At 39.9% G+C, this 18,020-nt stretch overlaps 1 protein-coding gene across 1 annotated transcript in view; it reads left to right on the forward strand.

Moving 5' to 3' along the window:
• The first annotated feature begins 5,629 nt into the window (after positions 1 to 5,629).
• The window catches only part of PPP1R1C (protein phosphatase 1 regulatory inhibitor subunit 1C), a 49,056-nt gene continuing 36,665 nt past the window's right edge, over positions 5,630 to 18,020 (forward strand). Inside the window, exons 1-2 of the mRNA XM_058839949.1 lie at positions 5,630 to 5,878; positions 8,180 to 8,240. Of these exons, the coding sequence (XP_058695932.1) occupies positions 5,630 to 5,878; positions 8,180 to 8,240 (310 nt within the window). The remainder of the gene's footprint in view (positions 5,879 to 8,179; positions 8,241 to 18,020) is intronic.

Here is an 18,020-nt window from a genome sequence, read left to right on the forward strand (position 1 = left end):
GATGGTAGTCTTTCATATTCATGCCATAGAATAGAAATGCACAATATTGTTATGAGAGTTCTAACAATAGAAGGCAAGGCAATTAAAAAGCAAAAGGAAAATCACTTGAAAACTCCTTATAGCTTATATATTTTGTAATTCTGCATGAATGCTTGCTGAATGATGGTTAATACATACAGGAATATATTTTTATTTTTTGGTCAGGGTAAGAGGAGAAATTCTGGACAATAGCTGAGTAATGAAATGGTAGCAATGAGAGAGCAGTTATGATGAAGGGCCAGATTTGCAACAATGAGTGAGTAGCGTTTCTCCTTGCTGTGCAATCTGTAAATTGAGGTAGCCCTTAACTCCTGGCTTGTCCCTACAAATGGAGCATCCCCATTCCTGCTGCTCCCAACACCTAGATAGGAAATACCAAACAATTGTGCCCCAGCCACCTTGCCCAGGTCACCAAAACCCAGACCCTGTCCTCCAGGTGTGCCTCCAGCTGTGTCTCAATCCCTTGCTTGCAAATGCTGCAGGCAGGACCTTAAGGATTGCTGTGATATCTTTTGGTCTAGCATGTTCTCAGAGGGGGAGGAGGAGGCAAGAAAGAAGGGACATCTGAAGAGTCTCAAATTCTAAAACAAGAATTTTAAGAGCATGTTCTGAAATTGGCATACTGAGCTTTTATGGGTAATCTGCGACTTTCCATTTTCTGCCTGGGAATGTGTGTTTGCACAGGAGTTTTCTAATTCAGACTCAAACTGTGGAAGTTCATTGCTTGGCTTATCTTCTACAAGTTCTGTATTTTAACTTTTGTTTAAAAAAAAATTACAGTAACAACTGAATTGTATATTTCAGTTGTTTAATTCAGTGACATAGTCGGTCAATTTTTGCATTTGAGATTTAATATGGAAATAACATAATATGATTTTATTCTAAAACCTATGTATACTACACACTTCTGCTTATTGAAAGTTATATTAGATTTACCCTATTCTTGGTAAGGAACCAAATGGCAGCATCTCTTCCTGCTGAAATACCATCCTAAAACCAGTACCAGAGTTTTGCTTTCTGCACTGTTGAACTATAGTCCATATTAGGCAAGAATCTCCTGACTGTCTACTCAGGTCATGTCCCATTAATCCAGCTCATTTCCTATGTTTTGGATGTGTGTATGCTATTGATGGTAGTGGATAGGATCTAGCAGTAAATGTTTGTGCATTACTTCAAAGTGTGGCGAGCTCTGAATTTCAGAGGGAGACTAGAATAGACAGTGTAAGTTCTCCTGTGCTCAGATAGAGTGACTTTAAACTGATTCTGATTAAAACCATACTGCTAATGAGTTATTATCTTTATTAAAGAGCTTGTATAAGTAGAAATAGCTCTACCTTTTTGCTTATCTAGGCTTTTTGTATCCACATATATAGTTAGTACATAAACAAGTCCAAACCTGATATTCTTTGGATAAGAACGGGCAATGGAAATTTGGGATAGGCTGTTACGACCCCAAGAGCTCCCACTGAATGTCCTACTGACTGTCACTGCTCAGAAAGACTTTCTGTTCTTCTTCTTGACCTGCCTGTGGCAGGACGTGGTACTCATGAGGCAGATGAGATCTGCTCTGCATTCTCCCACCCTTGCAGATTTTAAATTCCTTGCATTTTCTATATCACACAGACTAGCAGACTGTGTTTCCAGCCACTCAGTGGGAGTCACCCTGTTTGCAATGCTGTTTTGAAAGGAAAATTTCAGTGCCATTTTAAATATGTAATTTTTTATTCTTGGAAGGCTTAACTTTAGCAGCTATGAGTGAGGCACGGTGCAGAGCCCAAAGGGAAAACCTGTCCATGAACAGGTGTGGTGTGCACAGCAAAGGCCATGTCCAGTGTTCATGCTTTCTCCCTCTCTGCTCATGGTCAGCACCAAGAGCTGTGAAGCTGATGCCCCTGTCTTGGCAGAAGCAGGGAAGAAGCTGTTTGTCAGTTTGTTAGAAAAAGGCAGAAGGAAGGGGCACATTGTGGCCCTTTTGGCTGTAGCAGAAATCCAATGTACTCTTGCAGTGTTTGTCGCTCTGATGCTGCTGGGGCTGCCCAGCAATATGCTGAGGACATGGTGCTGTGAAGAGAGGGGTCAGCTGGAGAGCCCAGGGAAAGCACAGATCAACATATCTTTGTTAAATCACTCACTTATCAGTGGCCATAATGGGGATTAAAGAGACACACTGGAAGAATTGCCACTTCCAAGCTGAGCCTTTGCTCTGCAAAGGCAGCCTGTTGGATCAGGGTACTGTAACTTAGTGCTTCTCTGCACCTGCACTGGTGAATTTAGGAACCAAAGCCTTAAGCAGGTTTGTTTTACAAGGAACGCCAGCTGTCCTCTCAAGAGTGATGCTGCGGTAGTCTCTGATCACACCAGAGGAGCTGAGGCAGATCAGAGCCACGACAAAAACTATGCAAAGAGAATGCAGAATGGACACCCTTGAATTGCCATCCTAGAAGCCTTGTCTTTGGCTGGAAACAAGATATAAACTTTTCCTACGACACCAGGGGAAATAGGTCAAGCAGGAGCAATGCCATGAGTGCTTCCATAGCTCATCCCTACAGCAGGATATTTTAAAAGGCAGTGCTTCATACCAGAACATAGTGAATGACTTAGGAAGGAAAGATCTTGGGAAATTATTATTATTTTTTCTTCCATTATAGTTTCAGCTGAATCATGAAGGCACCTGAAACTGAAATTGTGGAGAGTGCACTAAAAACAAAAGACGAACTACAAGGATGTGTCAGTACTTGAATGTGTTTCAGCTCTTCCCCAGACTGTGATGCAGTCTATAGAAAATGCGAGCACACTTTGCCTGGAGACTTCTAATGCTGCAAATTGGTGTGAGAGCCAAGGCAGGCATCCTGAAATGCTATATCTGAGTGCTCTCTCAGTATGCCTCTTACACTATTTAAAAAATACTGTTATTGTATTAGTGCATGTGAAGATGGTTGGGCAGCCAGCTCCAAACAGGCACAGGGAGAAAAGCTGCAGGAAGCAAATAATTCCACACCACATCGTTGGGGGCCTCTCTCCCAATCCTAGCCAGCCCCATTAAGGATTTGTCCTTGTGTTTTGTTCCGTCCTGCTGTCTCCCTTCAGAAGCTGCCAGAAAGTGGTTTTGTTAGTTTCGGTGTTTTGTAGGGTTGTTGAGGTTTTTTCTTATATACATTGATAAAAACGCATTTGAGATGCAATTCCTTTGGCCAGCAATGTCCAGCAATCTAGAGCTGAAACACACTGTTATAATACTTCGAGCACTTTTAATAAATTTTCACTGTCTGAATATGTTTTTTAAAATTACTTTATCATTAACATAAAAAATGTTGAGCCTTTGCAATGATAATTATAGTTCCTGTAATCAGTAACATATATTAGAAATGCAATTGTACAATTTAATACATGAAGTTTCATATACATCTAGAACAGATATTTTATGGAAAACAGGTTTTTTTCTAGAGAAGCTTGACATTTAAAATATACCTTTTATTAATATTTATGATACCAACATATCTGAAAAACATTTTTCTCACATTGTCTGGGACTGCAAAAACAAACATTATTTTCTTTCAAGTATGAAAATTCAAGAGGAAAGACACAACTTCAGATCCTCGTGTATGTCCCACCCCTGTGTATGTGGGTGTGTATATATCCCTGGTATATCTGAAGCTGCCATTGAAGATAATGGCACATCTGTGCATGAAGGACTTGTGAAATTGGATAATTGGACTGTCCTGAAAACAACTCTCTAATTGCCCTGGTGAAAGCAGAGTGTGCCTCTCTTACTTTAGTGCCTTAGGCTTCGTTGTGCCAGCACAACTGCACTCTTGCTCTAATTGTGGAAGTGTATAAAGCAAATTATGTTTTGTCTTTGTAGGAATAGTGAAGGCTTAAAAATGGTCATATGAAACACTGAAGATCAGTGTTTCGTGCATCTCTTTAATTTGTTGTGGTAAATTAAACTAAACATTTCACTGAAGCACCAAAATTATTCAGGACTCAGACTGAGAGGTCCCAGAATAACGTGGTCTCAGGCCCTGCTTCGAGCAGCTGGTGGGACCAAGTATCTCCAGAAGGCCCCAGCCAATCAGATTCTTCTGTGATTCAAAAGTCTAAGTTAATGCCACCTAAACGATCATAAGAAATCAAACAGGAAAGTTGCCAGCTGCTAGCTGTCAGCTGGAAACTACTATGGTTCACAGTAGCTTTGATTTGCATGGGAATTTTGGCCCTCACTGAGAATTACTTTTGATCATGGAGCCAGTTGGATCCTTAACTTAAAGTGTCTCCTTGCCTCCTAAGCTTTATCAGGTCCTTCATAAACCAGCTAGCTTGTGTGCTTGCCTCTTCAGAAACAGCCTGGTGCTCTGATAATGTGTCATGGTTTTAATTTGTAAAAATTAAAGCCAAACAAGTACTCAGTGTCTGACTTGCTGGTTTGTTCTGTGTGTATGGCCAGTGCACTGTCCTCATCCACAGCCCGCGCTCCTTCCCCGCCTCCTCCGCTGGCACAGGTGGGAAAGTACTCAGTGACTCAATAAGCTTGTGGTGAACTGTGAAAATCCTTAGTGCTCTCAGTGGCCTGAACAAAGAACATTTTCAAATTCCTCTGAGTTTTGCAAAGAGGTAGGTTAGGTCAGCGATTGCTGGGTATTGTTTCACACACCTCTTTTGAATTAACATGAAATGACAAGTGAAAGTCAATTATATTCACAAAGGAGTACTATTGATATGATTGAACAAATTATTTTCCTGGTCTTGGAATGAGGCACAGATTTTTTACCCTTAAGTAGGATTTAGCCTCTGAATTTCAGTCATCCAAAAGTGATTTAACTACTCTGAATCATCTTTCCTTTTTCTAGAGTTAATGGAGAGAAAATGTAATCTTGAGTAAACACTATATCCCACTTTACTTGGATAGAATGAGATGCCTGTTGATGTGTTTAGCATGAGGGAGCTCAGAGAGCTGGCTCAAACGTGGGTGTTCTCAGCATCTGCGGTCACGTGAAACCGCAGTCTAATCTGATAGTCTGCAAACCAGGCCTAAGGTGCAAGCCCACCAGAGAAGTGTCATGAGGTTGTGGGCAACTCTGTAGCACCATCACCAAAAATCTTCCTGTAAGATTTAGTAGAGTCTAAAACTGTAGGATTTTAAAAAATATTTGAAAGAGCAAAGGGAATTGTTTGATATGTGAAAAGAGGAGAGCAGTTCTGGCGTACTGTAACAGAGATCGAATTTTTGCATCCACCCCTCCTGCTACCTCCACCCCCAAAATCTGAAAACTTCCTGATTTGTGTTCATCAATAATTAAGAGCCCATCAGCAATACTCAGAGGGAGCTTGCATTGCACTTCTGAGCAGCCAGTTAGTAATATACGGTGGAGAGATCCTCTTTTTCAAATCCCAAGGCTCCAGGCCATGCAATGCTAGTATTGCATTTTCAATTAGCTTCTGAGTGAATGCTTGGCATATGTAGAAGTGAGCTGGTACACAATTAGCTTATTGTTCCTTTCAGCTTTCTGCTGAGAGGATCTGAAGGGCTGCTGAAGAGAGGGGAGAGGGGAGAAAAAAAAGGGAAATAGCCAAGCCAGTGGCATCTCTGTGGATGTGGCATAAGGGAGTTGCTCGGCTCCCGCAGATTGCCGTGCTAAGTCGGGAGTTCCAGCTGTTCCTGCGGAGCTCAGCCTGGCTGTGGGGACGGCGCCGGGGCAGAGGCACAGACCCAGTCTCCAGCTCCAGCCTCGCCTCTCGTCTGTCTCACCTCAGCACCACGATGGAGCCCAACAGCCCCAAAAAAATCCAGTTTGCTGTGCCCCTGTTTCAGAGCCAGATAGATCCCGAGGCAGCTGAACAGGTAAGGAAGATGAGTTTCCTTCACTCTTTTAAAGGAATGGGGTAGGAATGGGGCAAGATGTGGGTGAGAACAAGTGACACTTGTGGCCTAAAGGCTTTTCTAGTTTATATTAGTGAAACTGTAGATTAAATACTCTGGATGTTATAGCGATATTCAATGCACTTAAAGAGGAAGAAGGATATGTCCTCTAGCCAGAATAAGGCTTCTTCACCTTGGGTAGGTTTGCTAGTGTATATTTGTTGTGCCTTTTCTGTAACTGCGCTTCTACCCTAATACTTACATTTGACATGAATACATTCAATGAATACATTCTCAACAGATCAAATGTAGTATATGTACATAAAGCAAAGCACAAAGTTGATAATAGGTACCTAACAGAAATATTGGGAAGAAGACATCTTATTTACCTTTCATTTTAACATGAGAAAATACAATTAATGTTTTGCACAACAGTCATCATTTCAGTTACTTTCTGTATTTCTCATTATTTTTTACAGTCTTTAAGTCATTTTTACAGTTTTTTTACCTGCCTGAAAAATATATACATGTGGAAATATGCCGTAGTTATGTCCTTTTTGGAATAATGTGTGTCCTATTTTAGGTTTTAACTCATTCCCAAAAGATACACATAATAATATATACATATATATACTGTACTGATATATATATGTATCAGTACAGATGTCTAAGGAGGAAAATTTATCTCTTACTGTGTACAGATATGTGTAGATGTGCCTAAAAAAGGTCACAGGCAGTCTTGTGAGAAAACTGGATAAATCTTAATTAGGTGACCCAGTATATTTCTCTCTGTGCAAGTCCTTCTCAACATTTGCTTCTATTTGGGTACGTCTGATTTTAGATGATATCAGGGGAATATTATAACCTTGGAAGTTCCATACCATTATCCATGAAATTATTTGCACCTTTAGGACAGTTATCTGGTTTCCTGGATATTCAGATGTTGTGTCACTTAAAAGGCAGAGACCTTTTCCAGAAAATGATGAGTTGTGAGTGACCATTGAATGCGAAATATTAGAAAGGTGTAGAAAAGAATTGTTCCAGGTCCTCATTTTGTCCATAGGCACTTCTGAGCTGCAAGATGTCCGTACCTTACAGAACAGTTCTGCAATTAATTTGAGCAGGATGTGTTCTGGTATTTTTTCTGAAATCTGCGAGAATCATAGGATTAAGTTTTCCTGGAATTCCCATGGCTTTTGAAATGCTGTAGCCTATTTTCTGCCTGGTATTTATGGGCAGTCTTTTTTTTTTTTTTGTGTTGTGAGTTTGATTCCAAGTGCTATACAGTTTCACTGTGGGTGTGTGATGAAATTAGAATAGTAAATTCTACAGTCAGCTACAGTTACACTAATCTGGAATAAACCCATTAACCCTGATGATGTAATTTTCCATTTACACCTCTGAAAGCAAAATTTGAACCCAACTAAATACAGATGTTGGCTTGGCAAATAAAAAAAGAACAAATGTACTGACATTGAGGTTTTGTGTCAGAATGGTTTCTAGCTTAAATGCTCCTGGTCCCCCTCTTAAATTCAATAGAATATCAGGCCTGGAGGCTTTCATGAAGCAACACAAAGCTTTCAGTGCAAATGTGTGCATTATAGGAGGGTATTCCAATACCATACAGTTTCAGCCACTGTTAATGGAACAAAAGTAGTTACCCAGATAAACTCTGAAGAATTGTATACAATTCAGGACTATATATTGGTATGTAAAATCTGCTGTATTGGAAATACTCTTTTTAAGGTCTTAAATACTGAAGTCTTTTTAGTTAAAGAACAGTAGTAACACCTCTGACAACAGTTTAGAAATATAAGTTCATTGGAAAGCATTCCTCCAAAACTCTGAAATGCACTTGCAAAATATTATTAATTATTACTTGTGAGAGTTGTGGCAGTGGTAGGTACTTGCACATACAAGCTCACAAACTACGGCAAGCATCTTCCATGCAAAGCTAAATGTCAAATTTTAAGATGTGACTGATAGTTTTCAGCAATACATATCCAAAAACTTAGGTCAAGATGATTACAAATTCTTAAGGTATTTTGGATAGCTCTCCCTGTGCTTTTGTTCTCCCTGAGCAAGCAGCAGCATGACCCTGATTGCTGTCAGACCAGACAAGCTGTCAGTAAGACGGTGAAGTGCTGCTGTTCTTTAAATAGTTTCCTTTCTAACTTTGCCTGGTCTATACTCTGGAGGACACCAGATGGATTTTTTGCTTTGCCTTGTGTGTGTGGCAATTGATGGGCCCTAGTGATTCTCCTTGGTTTATATCTGTTACAGATCAGGAAAAGAAGGCCTACACCAGCATCACTCGTCATCATGAATGAACACATGCCCCCAGGTGAGTGCTCACATACCTTCTAAACCACTGAACTTGTATACACAGGATTGGCTGCAGACTGCTTTGATTAACTGCGTGATTTTAAAAATCCAGCATTAATTTTGTAGCTCTAAATGTCAAACAATGGATCCTAGGACTGTTTGAAGTGAACCCCGTGTACATGGATAATTCCTGGCCTTCAGATAATGTCACTGCTTTCACAATTTTATCCTCCATGTAAATCTTGGTTATATGTAGGAGAATTAATATAACCCAGATCCAGTGCTTCCATCCACAAATATTTTCTTTCCCTGGGTGGAGACTTTGGGGACCCATGAATTCCAGCCTCTAGAGATACCAGGCTGGGTTCAGTGTTAATTCAACCCAAGGAGTTGTTTCTACAAACAGATCCTCTTACAAACTGTGAATACGTTATCTTCACCCAGGAGTCCCCACAGAAGATTCTTTGTGGGATGAGATGATTTGAGGTTGAGACATACTTTGTCATATAAATATGACTTCAGAAAGATTCTTTAATAAGCAGTTTAGGGAGTGTTATAAACAAAAACCTCACCAAAAAGGGGAAAATCCTCGATACGTAATCCCTTGGAACACAGTGCCTACTTTATAACAAATTTTACCTTTGTTGTGCTCTGCAACACTTTTTTCCCTGCCATATCTCTTAGTCACCTGAATCTTTTTTTAAAATTTTTTTGGAGAGTAGCTTTCTGTCCTGAATTTCAGGTAGTTCAGCTCTCAAAAATGGTGCATGAAAGATCTGCCTTGAACTGATCTTCCTTTACCTCTATGGGATAATAATGGGATCTACACTGTCTGTGTTACTAGGACTTAATTTACAGCAAATTCACCTTGACTGGTAATTTCTTTTGCAATTCACTTTGTACACTTTGTACTGTCATATTTCCTTTTATAAACAGATACTTGGTACAATACCAAATCAAAACCAAACAAAGAATAAGAACTCTTTAATTTACAGGAAATTTTACTGTAAACAAAGTGGTAACATGTCTGTTATCACCTTTCCTGCAATGTTCATAATAAGTCTTTAAATAAATCATTTTTATTATGAGTCAAGATTGCTGCAAGTTTCAGCCAACTTCCATATAAGCCCATGAGCTAGTATTTGTTTTCACTTACTTAGATTTGTTTATTAAGATATTATTTATTCTTTCTAGCTACTGGGAACTAATATAAATGAATTTATTATTTGGCTAAATTGTAACCTTGTCCTGTTTTTATATTTTCCATAAAGTCGGATAAAAATAAAAACTTCAAAAGCAGCTTCATTTTCCTGCCCTTCACCATGAGGTTCATGCAGATTTCCATAGGGTATCACTTGCTTAATATGGGCAAGTTTTGGGCAGGGTGTGTGAAGGTAGCTCTGTAAACCTGCTGAATACAGGAGTGGCAAGCCAGGCTGGAAAGGCAGACAATGGGTTCACAATGAAGTGCAAATACTAAATAAAGCCTTTGTGGTCTTCATCTTGCAAGGTGCTGTACAGCTTCTGAGCTGGTTGTATGCCTTCAGCTTTCAGAGTCAGCTAGTCCCAGGGCCTCCTGACACCTTGCTGAATAACCCCTGATGCTGAATAAAATTTGTCTCCAAAAATAGTAAATTCATGACTGCAAATGGATGCAGTTAATAATAAAAAATATATATTTTTAAAAAAAGGTGTTAACTCCACACTCCAGAAAATTCCAAGAAATTGCTTTAGAAGTCTGATTCCCTAGATCAGTGGGGAAACTGAGCAGCAGAGAATTCCAGTGATACTGACAGAGCCACCCTTTTTTATTGAAGTTGGGCTAAATGAGAGTCCTGTCCCTTGAATTTTACCCACTGAAGTGTTCCACTTCCTTTATTAGGAGGAAGGAGCTAGTGAAGGATATGATTCCAAGAGCTTGAAATGTGTATCCTAATGCAATTCTAAATGTTTGGATGCCCCTGTAAAGTTTACTCAAATTATCTAAACATCTCTTTTTTTGAAAAACAGAGACAGGCATGCTCTAACAATCAGATTTTTCTATAGCCCTCTGTTACAGCTGCTTCTGATTGCAGCAAGGGAAAAAAAAGTAGCATTCTTGTGGTATTCTGGTGTTCTGGATGCACAGCCATCTGGAAACCAGAAGGCAATAAAATGTGTTTGGACATTTAAGAACTTCATAATAAATTCAGCTTGAGTTCTTCTGTAAAAAGATCTAAAAGTTGTTTACTATTAAGTCTTCTTGTCCATCCCTGATGCCTGGTACAGCTTTGATAGGGATACCTCTTCACCTGTTTAGGTCAGGTCTATTGTGCTATAAAGTGAAGATGGAATATCTACTAAGCCTAAGTCATTTTAAACCAATGAAAGCTACTCAAAAGCTGTAAGAGTCTGCTTGACTTCCTTGCTTCCAAGCAGACAGTGTTAGACCACACTGAAAGATTTAAAGGCAGGTGATAAATGTGACTACAGGAGCTCACATCCAGCCTGTAGCATCATTGACTCTCACATTTCCTCATGCTCACTCTGGTTGGCATCATATATAAATGCAATCAGAGTCAGCAAAAGAGAAATATGAGTTGCAGCAGCAACAGTGATTGCAGTGGACAATATGACCTTGTGAAGAAACAGCAATGGATAAACCCTTAACTCTAGCTGTAAGTTCTCTGTAAAGTGCTCTTAGATGGGTCGTGTCATGTCTGAACAGAGAAACTTGCGCTAGCAAACTGAGAGCTGAGTTATAAAGTCAAATCTATTGCACTTCCTTTGCCATCCATAGAGCTGTATTTTCTGAGCATCTGACATTTGATTTTGCAAAATCAAGTCAGTTTGCTTTTATTTGAAATGATAAGATCCTTTTACTACCTGGGAAGGCGAAGACAAGTATAAAGTGAGAGAACTACAAGTGGGCAGCATCTCATCCTGTGAGGGTGGTGCATGGGTTACTGGGGTAACCCACTCACATCCTGCTATAGCCACAGTTGTTCTACCCCTGCCTTTCATAAAAGGAACATAAGCTCATGCTTAGTTTTAAAATCACATTTAACTATTACACTACACAAGTGTTTAATCCAAAAACTGTTAAAGCTCTCCCGCTTCCTTTTTCCCTTGCAATATCCTTGGAGTCAACAGAAACTGAGTATCACCATCACAAGCAGCCTTTTCTGTGTATGCAGCACCCTCCTGTCTCCATACCCAGCATAGCAGAAATTATAGGAATATCAACTCTTATTAGCTGTAATAAAAGTCTGAGCATGCTTTAAGCCAGCAGCATATCATAATGCAACAGCTCAAGAAAAAGCTCATAGCAGAGTAGAGAACTGATAGCTGAGGGAAGAAAGCACGTCAGACCACAACTCAGGTTTAATACTATTAGGGCTCACTTTGATCAGAAAACAATGCCAACGTTCCTGTACAGACTGGCTTTGTCACAGAGCCAACACAACATCAAACAGTCTGGCTGGCAAAGGCTCTTCAAATTATGTCAAAGCGTTCAGTCTTCTTGAAGCATTAGAATATGGGTAAACATTAGGATAATCTGTGTATCTTAATTTTCTATGTATTTGCTGTTTCCAGCTCCCCTTTCTGCTTTGTTGCCTGTTTTGACTTCCTTGCTTGGAATGTAAATGTTACTCTGTGTTTAGAAATACAGATGCCTTTTTGTGCTTTGCAAATCTCATCTCAAAGCAGGAAGGATATATTATCACTGCAAAAGCAGTATAAAACAGTATAGCATAGTACATCTGAGCTTACTGGATACTGGACATCATAACTTGAAGAAAAGCAATCTGTACCTGTCTCCAAACAAGGAAGGTGCTTGCAGCTTGTGTTTAGGCATCAGCAGTTTTGCTTTCTCATTCCTAGCTGATTTTTGGTTATCCAGAAAGGATTCATGCCTTTCAGCTCACTGCCACTTCCCCAGAGCTCTGCTGAGATGCCTCATGGGCAGTCTCAGTATTCAGTGCAGCAGCAAACACCACAGCCAGATGAGTGGTGGGAGGAAAATCTGCCCTTACACCTTTGTCAATTCCATGACAACCCAAAGTAGTTGAGGTTTTTATGCTAAATTGGTTTTAGACACTCCTGGACTTTCCTTGCACAATAAATCTCATTACCGCAGACAGATGTGCTTTTCTGCTGATGCAAACTGTAGCAGCACCACATTCCTGATGGGATTAACATGAGTCGCTTTGCCCAGCATTAAGGTTGGTGACTAATATTGGCTGGATCATGCTTCTAGGTGAATGAATATGCTTGGTTTTATAGCTAATGATCACATATTTTTTCTTCCAAGTCAAAATAAACCGAGCTCAAGAAAATACCTACTTTGTAGGAGGCAGGTGTTTCTGAGCATTGTCAAGCAGTTCTGCTGTACTTTCTCAGGGAAAAGCCTCAGCAGAAAACTCTTGGTCTCAGAGTTCATGGAAACTGATATGTTTTTCAAACTTAAGATTCTGCTTACTTTGGTCCAAGAAGTAGAGAGTGAGTAAACCAAATAACAGATGTTTTCAATTGCGAATTTAGGCTTCTAATATGGTAATAGAACACTCAGAAAAGTAGTATGTGAATAAAATCTGTCATTAGCTGTATTTTTTTTTTTTGTAAAGCTAGTTGGTCTTTCTATATGCTAAATGTATATGCTATTAAAGTATTCTGTCTCTTTTTATATTGGTCCAGGAGTCTGTGGAGGTATTTCAATAAGCAATGAAAATAATTTGTGTTGCCTCACACTGGAGGATTGGTATAGCCCAGTGTACATTACCAATGGCACCAGGATGTTCAGAGATTAGGCACTTCTTGTCAGGGCAGTGAGGACCTTTGTGTTCCTTCAGCCTGTGCTGGAAAGGACTTTCTGACACGGTGGAACAAGGAAATATGTGAAGTAAACATTGCATAAGACCTGACAGGTGATAGGGGTTCCAGAACAGAGATGAAAGTGTCTGTGCTTGAAAATACCCTGCTGTTTGCAGGATAATGTGACTGCAAATGTTCAGAGACAAACAGCATCCCTTTTTCTTACCTATGTACACTATGCTCACATGCTCACATTTGGGTTACTCTGAATTTATTCCACAGTTAGGCCTACAGAATTCCCTGTGACAAGGCATAACAAAAGTTCCTCACACATATGCAATGCGCTGAATACAGACCCCACGAAAATAAAAAGGAAAGCTCAAGGACTTAAAAGAAAAAACTGTCAAGAACCTGTGCTTGAGCTGATCTTTATTCAGCCCAGAAAGAACAACTCACAGTCTCCAAAAAGAAACAATGAATTTAAAAAAAATAAAAGTTTTTTTTCATCATTCATGAAAACATTCCATTTCATGAAGATGCTCCATTTTCATGAGAAGGGTGAGGACTTTATATATCACTGCCATCACTTGTCAAAAGAGTTGTCTGGCTCCCTGCAGAGCAGTAAGGACAGCAGGCTGGAGGACAAGGCCTGAGCTGGTTGGGATGCAGTGAGCTCTGCCTAGGCTGAGGGTTATCACCAAAGCAGCCAGCTATATATGTTCACAATTTTTGCTGTCCTGAACACAGTAATTCGCAAACAGAAACATTCCCTGTGAATATTTTAGCAATTGTGTAAACCACATTTTACAGTAGGAAATATGTACTATTTCATATAGAGCCCAAACAGAGTCTGGACTGTCTCTCTAGTCAGTAAGCAGTGAAGGGTCTGACAGCTACACAGAGACAGTCAAAACAAAAAGCTATTATGCATGTTCTGGTCAATATTCACTCATTTTACTGAATTTTTCATGTTAATTTATCCATGCTTTCTTCATTTTCAGTGTTTATTGATTTTACATGACCCATATGAACTTTTAGTTTCTCCTAGTTGGCTGAAGCGAGTAAATTTAGTCACAACAAGAATGATTCTCTCTCATTCACCAGAGCCTACTGTCCCTGGGTGAGATGGGGCAGGCCAGGGTACAAACACTGCCTAAGAAAGCTCTGGAGAATGGAAATAGAGGTTGGATATTCACAACCAGGGCTCAGATTTGTACCTGAATCAGAGAAGTGGTGCAGCTGAGAGGGCATGAAGCCAAAACCCCAAAAGCTTGACTTGCTCCCAGTATGGATGGAATTGCATTAATCCATTACTCTTGCTCCAGCCTAGAATACCCAAGAAATGAACTGAAATATTTTTTTTATTTACTAGTGCAGCTAAACTCCTAATGTGTACCATGATTTTACTTGTTCCTCCCGCTCCCTGCCTCCCACTGGTTTTGTGTTGGAAGGGTCAATGTCCGTGGAACTATCTGAAAGTGAACGTGGTATTTTTAGAGGCTGAACCTTGGACTCTTCATCTGTTTTCCTTGTTCCTTATACAAAAGCACCATAGAAACAGCCTTCTTCCACCCCAGGAGATTATTTGCAAATTATTTTTAATATACATGGCTTCACATTACAGCTCTCCAGCTGCTTGATCATTCAGCGTCAGGCCTGATAAGCTTTTGGAATGTTTACATTTGTTATCACCTCTGTGTGTACAGCACACAGAGCCCTGCCGTGGGTAGGGAGCAGCAGTGGGCATGGCTGCCTGACCTGGCGGGGAAGTCAGCTGGACAGATTCTAACCTTAGTGCATTCATAAGGCTTAATATTTTGCTAGAGGAGCTCTTAAAAGATTTGCACTGTGCCAAATTCTTGTGGAAATCATGTAGTTTCACTGAGAATTTGGAATAGATGGTGAGTTTTCTAGTTAAAAAATGAAGTACCTAGATGTAATTACTTCTTATAGTCAAAGAACTTAAGCTATATTTAGTACAACTACATGGGCATACAATTTGGGATGTTGGTGGCATTTGAAAAAAAGAATTTGGATCAAAATATGTCTAGTTTAGCCTGTGGCAAAGATTCTATTTGTATTGAAGGGGAGAGGTGTTAAACGGCAAAAAATTCAGAGAATATTTGAAATTAAGTCCATTTAAACATAAGAAAAAAAATTAAATAAGAATGTCAAGATAGTTTGTTTTGAGATTTTGTTTAAATCAAACTTCAATAATATGCTAATACTGATATTTTCAATATATTTTTTTTAGTTTACATCAGGTAATAAACTAAAATCCATTAATAGATATTTCAGCCTTGCTGAGGGGAAAAGAATGCAACACAGGGTTTTTCTGACCTCTGCTATTTAGCACTTAATGCAGCACTCATTTACCATGGTGACGTGTGTGGAATAAATAGATAATGCAGATAGATGAGAGAGAATCCAGCTTTTAGCACTAACCTCATTATGTTCAGAATATTGGGAAGGGGTTGCACTTAAAGCATCAATCAAGGTAGCCCATTTATTGAGCTTTACCAGACAAAATTTAACTCTTTATATGGCGTAACAGAAGTTAAAACTTCAAAATAAATTAGAAGTGGGAATTTAATGAATCTGGACCTAAAGCTAGCAGAGACTAAACAAATGGAACACATCAGTCCTGAAAGATTTTGCCAACTACAGAACATTGCAGAAATTCAGTGAGAGTGCAGGGAGCTGCAGAGCTTAGCTTTGCTTTCCTGTGAGTCTGAGCTGCCTGTGTCATCAGCTGGTGGAAACAAGATCAGATGGACCACTTGAGTCTCTTTTTACAGTAACCAAAGCAGTTCTGGGGTAGAATTAAGCTTTATGTCTATTGAAAGGAGTTCTGTTTTGTCCTTCTCCCCTTCAAAATGTTACTCCTGTGACTGCATCCCTGTATCTAAAATCACTTCTGATTTTTTTCTCAAATGTCTATACTGAAGGATCAAGAAACTATCAGAGTAGCAGAATGAAGCACAGTGACGTGCTCCTTCTGTTCATGTTTTTCCTGGGATCCCCAGCATGCAGATGTCCCACAGAGAACTGATGTCGTGGTATTATTCATCTCGTGGAACCAAACTGCACTAACGGAGTCAGCAGTGTTAAGTAGATGAAGGTGCATTGTAAAGGTTGTGTTTTTTAGCTGAGGCCATGTTCTTCATTCTGATAAGACAAACAGAAAGTCACACAGAAAATGAACATGAGCAAGGCAGATTGAAAGCTCAATACAGCAGGGAGCTCTATTGCACTCTACAATATGGTTTATCCTGATACCTCGACATCCTGTACATGACCTAAACATGACTGCACTGAGCCTCCACCACTCAATGGCAGGTAGTGATAGTATTCCTTTCAAGCCTTTCTGAAGTTCATAGCTGTTCACAGGTACTGGTAGAAAGCAAACATTTGGATGAACATGTCCTGCTCTTTCCTTGGCCACCTCCACAGAGTAGCTGCTCTGGGATCAGCTGAAGTGCTTGTTCTGCCTTTTCCCTTTTGTATTAGGACCTGCAGGACAGCTGCAGAATCAGGGAGCCATTTAACCTAAAAGCCCAATTGATTTGAAAGTAATGTTTGTGTTACTAAGTGCTAGTTTGTATCCTTTTCTCTTCCAGGTGGAATTGTACTGATGAACTGAAGGGAAGGGGGGCGAGCAGGAGGGGACGGGAAACAGGGGATTGGGGAGAAAAAAGAGTTCTCCTTTTAAAATATTGTGACTTTGAAGATTTTTTGATCCTGACCAACATTAGGTTTTTACTGTCTGATTTTGAAATACAGAGGTCAGCAAGCAGGCTGCTACTGTTAAGAGGTGTGCTTTCAAGCCTCCTGAAATGCTGGTGCTGGTGCTTGACTTAGGCTTTCATGTGTACAGCACATCCCAAAGGAGCATGTGGCTCATTCCAAAGGAATCACAGCAAGGTGTTTCTGATTGTACAGATGGAGATGTATAAAACAAAAGCCATGATCCCCCCTGTCTCTGGTATGTAGGAAGGTCAGTAGAAATTCCGAAAAACACCTTTGGAAATTACAGCTGAGTTATTCCGAGCTAACAATGATTGTCCTGGGCTGTTCCAGCCCACTTAGGTGTGCTTAAGGCAAGAATGAGACTGTGGAACCTGGTTTTGCTGACTCTTTGAAAGCTTGGGAAACCCAACAGTGGCTTTACAAAACTGATATTTGCATCTTCTTTTTCGTAAAAAGGGGTCCTAACTCCCAAGAAGAACTATTATTAGTAGGCGGCTTGATTCCCTCGTAAAATGATACTTGTGCGTGAGGAGCTCTCTGCATGTGCATTCTGACCACAAGCAAGCCACAAGCAGTTGGCCAGGACTAGCTTTACAAAGCATTCTTACTGAAATCCTTGAGGCATTATTCCAAAAGGAAGGAAATTGCTAAGGCAGCAAAAACTAATCACTGGCTAAGGAAAAATTTTATTGTTTTGTATGTTTTCTTCTCCCACGGCAAATGTCGCTTTCCAGAATGTACAAACACCTTCAGATAGGATACATTTTAAATGGTTTTATGAGCTATAGCATGCTTAGAAATGTTTGGCTGGGTTTGGGTTTTTTTGGTTTTTTTGTTTTGTTTTGTTTTGGCTGGTGCTGCTGCTGGTTTTTATTTTAGAACTTAGAATATTCCTACAGCTCCCAGCCAAGAGAGGAGCCACTGACAGTGATGGCATTTGCAGCTGTAATTTGCAAAGATTGTGATCAGCAGGTCAGTTCTGAGCCATTTTCCATCACAGCTGATTCCTGCACATGAAGTTATTAGAAAATGGTTTAAAAATTTATCTTGGGATTTGCTAGCACTGTATTCCTGGTAATCATGGATTTTACTTCATGATCTTTGCCTCAGTATTGTATTCAGATCTTCAGCCTCTTCAGTCATTTGAACACAAACTGAACCTAAAGCAATCAAGCAGGTGGAAAATGGCACTTCACTAATACTCTCCAGTGTTACTGATGGACTCACACCCCTGGGCAGCTGTCTGCTCAAGTTA

Source organism: Poecile atricapillus, chromosome 5 (genome assembly GCF_030490865.1).
Source record: "Poecile atricapillus isolate bPoeAtr1 chromosome 5, bPoeAtr1.hap1, whole genome shotgun sequence".
Classification (NCBI taxonomy): domain Eukaryota; kingdom Metazoa; phylum Chordata; class Aves; order Passeriformes; family Paridae; genus Poecile; species Poecile atricapillus.